At 51.4% G+C, this 4,000-nt stretch overlaps 1 protein-coding gene across 1 annotated transcript in view; it reads left to right on the top strand.

Moving 5' to 3' along the window:
- BCL6B (BCL6B transcription repressor) overlaps window positions 1–3,790 on the top strand; it is a 7,571-nt gene extending 3,781 nt beyond the window's left edge. The window contains exons 6-9 of the mRNA XM_006151843.3: window positions 699–863; window positions 944–1,074; window positions 1,189–1,326; window positions 1,666–3,790. Of these exons, the coding sequence (XP_006151905.1) occupies window positions 699–863; window positions 944–1,074; window positions 1,189–1,326; window positions 1,666–1,782 (551 nt within the window). The 3' untranslated portion in view covers window positions 1,783–3,790. The remainder of the gene's footprint in view (window positions 1–698; window positions 864–943; window positions 1,075–1,188; window positions 1,327–1,665) is intronic.
- The last annotated feature ends 210 nt before the right edge of the window (window positions 3,791–4,000 follow it).

Below are 4,000 nucleotides of genomic sequence, written 5' to 3'. Positions count from 1 at the left end.
GCTATAGGGCGCGTGTGCTCACCAGACAGACAGAGAGAGACATAGAGACAGAAAGCGAGAAATCACCCCCCCAAGGGGGATGGTCACGCCGCAATCCCTTCTCCATTCTCCTCTCGGGATCTTGGGCACGCACGCACACGCACCCGGCGTGAGTTCCAGGACACGAACCGCGTTCGACTATGTGGGAGTCCACCGACATAGCCATTACGCTAACTGCTGGTTCCCGCACCAACTATTTCTAAATACCACTGTAAATTAGAACCATATTGGAGCTTTTAAAGCTCCCATTGCCCAGGTCGGACCCTGTAGATCGGAATGTCTGTAGGTGAGAAGCAGGCAACAGTATTTTTTAAACTCCCAGGTGCTTCCTATGAATTGTAGAGTCTGGGGACCTCTGGCCTATCCCCCATCCTGGTCAAGTGGTCTGTTGAGGTTTTGTGTGGCCCTCTCTGGCAGGAAGTCAGAGTGATGCAAAAGAGGAGAGAGGAACAGAAACCCACTCACCAACCTCCCCCTACCACCACCAGTGCTGAAGAGATTAGTAGAGTACTCAGGAGTCCAGATGTGGCCTCAGACAAGTCAAATGAGTCCCAGAAGACTTAAGAGTAAATTGGGAAAAAGAAAACCTACTTCTGGTTTGAGCATTCACGGGACCATCAATAAATAACTGCGGTTTTGATTACACACCCCTTTCCCAGGAAGTGAATTTTTCAGCTGCCAGAACTGTGAAGCTGTGTCTGGGTGCTCATCTGGGCTGGACCTCTTGGCTCCTGGGGACGAGGACAAGCCCTATAAATGCCAACTCTGTCGGTCTGCCTTCCGCTACAAGGGCAATCTGGCCAGTCACCGGACAGTGCACACAGGTAGGGGAGAGGGCCCTGGCAGTCCTGCCCATAGCTGAGCTAGGGCAAAGTCTGTGACCTCCCTTCCTGCCTGCCTCCAGGGGAAAAGCCCTACCACTGCTCCATCTGCGGGGCCCGTTTTAACCGGCCGGCTAACCTGAAAACGCACAGCCGCATCCATTCCGGAGAGAAGCCCTATAAGTGTGAAACGTGCGGCTCGCGCTTCGTCCAGGTACAGAGCCAACCTCCCAAGGGCTTCAAAAGCGAATTTGCAAGAGGGCGGGGCCGCCCAGTGGGGAGGGTTCCATCCCGCCCAGAGGCGTGGTCTGAAGTCTCGGCCTTCCAGGTAGCACACCTGCGCGCCCACGTGCTGATCCACACTGGGGAGAAACCTTATCCTTGCCCTACCTGCGGGACCCGCTTCCGCCACCTACAGACCCTCAAGAGCCATGTTCGCATCCACACGGGAGAGAAGCCTTACCACGTGGGTACTGGACTGGCCTGTCCCAGTGCTTTAGAACTACCTGTCCTTTACTGAGATTAGTGGGTTTTGCTGTCCCTAAATCGCTTGGAAATGGGCGGTGGTGGAGAAGAGTCCGAGTGAATTAGGGTAGGAGCCTGGGATGGGGATGGGCGCTATTTACCTGGAGAGGGGCTAACTAACCGGTGGGAGAACCTTTGTTAAATTAAATAAGGCCAGGCTATCTCCTTGGTCGCCCAAAGAGCTAACCTGTGGAGAGCAGACCAGTCCCTCTCACCCAACACCGAAAAGGTGGGGTGGTTGTGGAGGTGGGGGAGGATCTGACCTGCTGTCCTCCCACAGTGCGACCCCTGCGGCTTGCATTTCCGGCACAAGAGTCAACTGCGGCTGCATCTGCGCCAGAAACACGGAGCTGCTACCAACACCAAAGTGCACTACCACATTCTGGCGGGGCCCTAGCTGATGGGCTCAGACCCTACCGCTTCTCTGGGGGCCGGCAAAGCTGCAGGCTCAGGTCTTTCTTCTTATCAGGCTTGGGCATCAGGGTGTGCAAGGCCACTCTAATGTCAGAAACCCTTACCCCTTTAATTCCTTGCTGGGAAGAGCAGGGGTGGCAGATCCCAGCTAGATCTGCCTCCGTTTTGCTGGTCAAAACCTCTTCCCCACAATCCAGATTGTTTCTGAGGAGAGAGCTAGCTAGGAGCTGGGAAGGAGAGAAATCAGAGGCCTGGTTTCTTTAAGAGAACAGCCCTGAGGCCCCATCTCAGTGTATCTGTAAATATAATTTATTGAGGCCTTTGGGTGGCACCAGGGCCTTTATACTATTGCATTTCCCACTTCCCCCTTCCACAAGTGAGCTCAAAAGTGACCTGATGCACAGAAGGTAAGGTCACAACTCTGCTGGCAGAGATGAACACTCAGCTCTTCCTCAGCCTGAGTGTTTTGTACTGTTGTCATACTAGTATCTTTAGAATTGTCCTTTCTTTTGTGTGCTTGTTGGTTTGTCTGAATCTGCCTCTCCAGTTCTAGGTCTGGAATCTTTATTGGTTCTAGGGCAGCTCTGGGAACAAGTGAGATGTGGGGTCAGGAACCCTCTCTGGTATTCTGGATGTTGTAGGTTCTCCAGCAAGCTGGAACTGGATAGAGGCTTTTTCTTCAAAGGTGATGGGAACCTTTTTGGCGAGCCGAAAATGGAGGTAATTAAATGCCTCCTGGCTCTGGATTCAGCATCATTCTAAGCAAAAACTGGTTGTCTTTCCTGCAAGATGGTCCCATTAATCTGGTCACTGAGTTGGCTCCAGTGTTTCCATTTCTCATGTGGGGCTTGAGCTGAGTCCACAGCCTTCCCACTAGGGCTTGTTCTTAGCACCGAGTTAATCCCTCTGTCGGGGAGAGATCTGAAAATCTTTATCAACGGTGATGTGACATTTTCTGATGCCACCCAGTATCTAGGAAGGTTATGACCAGGGGGAGAATTACATCTTTATTGCAGAAGTATCTGGGTTTGAATGCCCATTGAGGTTCTTTCTACTGAGATGAGCCCCTTCTTTTAATGGGTTTTTGGACATCTTCTGGCAAGTGTCCAGATTCCAGTAACTTCTTTGCCTCTAGAGGTCACAGGTGCTTAGAAGCTTTACTTACCTTAGAGAAGCTGGGTCTGTGACCCAGTCTTCCCGTCACTGCATTTCTGTCTGGAGCCAGTGAATGTGCTAGAAACTTCTACAGGAAAAGAAAAGGGGCTGAGTTCCGTTCTGGGATTGCTGTAGTTTGGGATTATGATTGGGATTCTTGTTGTGATTAGAGATTTAAAACGCTGATTGGCTGATGGGCCAACAGTCCCTCTAGCTGATCAAGTTTCCAGGTAGGATTAAGAGATCGGTTGAGGGGCACAGTTTTCTGGTGTAGGCCAAGTAGGTAGAAGGTTAGGAATGGGGTTCCCTCCCAGCTGGGTGGAGTATCTGAAATGCTAGATGATACTCTGAAGCCTTAAATTAATGTCCTGCCCCTCGTTGCCCTGGGGCCTATTTGATTATGGGACATGGGTGGAGGGTAAGAAGCACTTTTGAATGGTGGGGTGGAACTTCCTCAAGATAAGTCAGTCCTAGTAGCTGTCACTTGGGGACTACTGAGAAAGCCACTGTTCTCCCTCTTTCCTTCTTACACTCCATTGCAGAATTGAAGGAGGAGGGAGGGAAAGTAGAGGAGAAATGTGAGAAGCAACTACGATTTCTATTTAGCGGATGGGATGGGCAGGTGGAGAGTGCCTGGGAATGGCGATGTTAGATCTTGCAAGATCAGATCCTTGGAATAAAGAAGCCTCTCTGTGCTGCCTGTTGTGTCCTGGGTTCTTGTCCGGGTGAGGGATCTAGAGACTGGGATAGAGGGTTTTTCCCTCCAGAATAACATCCTAGATTCTGTGCCCACTCCACTCTCCCATCCCACTAAGCATTTTAAATGGTCCCTGTTCTCCCCTTCCCTGCCCTTGCCTTCCGGCTCATTGTGTAGAAACCAATGACTTCATGAAGTTTCTCCGGAGCCACCTGCATCCTGCTGCTCTGAAATCACTTCCTGCCTGAGGTGTGGAGGCGGCAGGGAGAAACCAGAAAGCCACTAATAATATCTGGAAGCTGGGGGATGCATCTGTGCTGGGACACGTGTCCTAGTTAGGGCACACCAC

The sequence above is a fragment of the Tupaia chinensis genome, unplaced genomic scaffold, assembly GCF_000334495.1.
Source record: "Tupaia chinensis unplaced genomic scaffold, TupChi_1.0 Scaffold000330_1, whole genome shotgun sequence".
NCBI classification, from domain to species: Eukaryota; Metazoa; Chordata; class Mammalia; order Scandentia; family Tupaiidae; genus Tupaia; species Tupaia belangeri.
The sequence above is the reverse complement of the archived record's forward strand: the minus strand, read 5'-3'. Positions and strand labels throughout refer to the sequence as shown.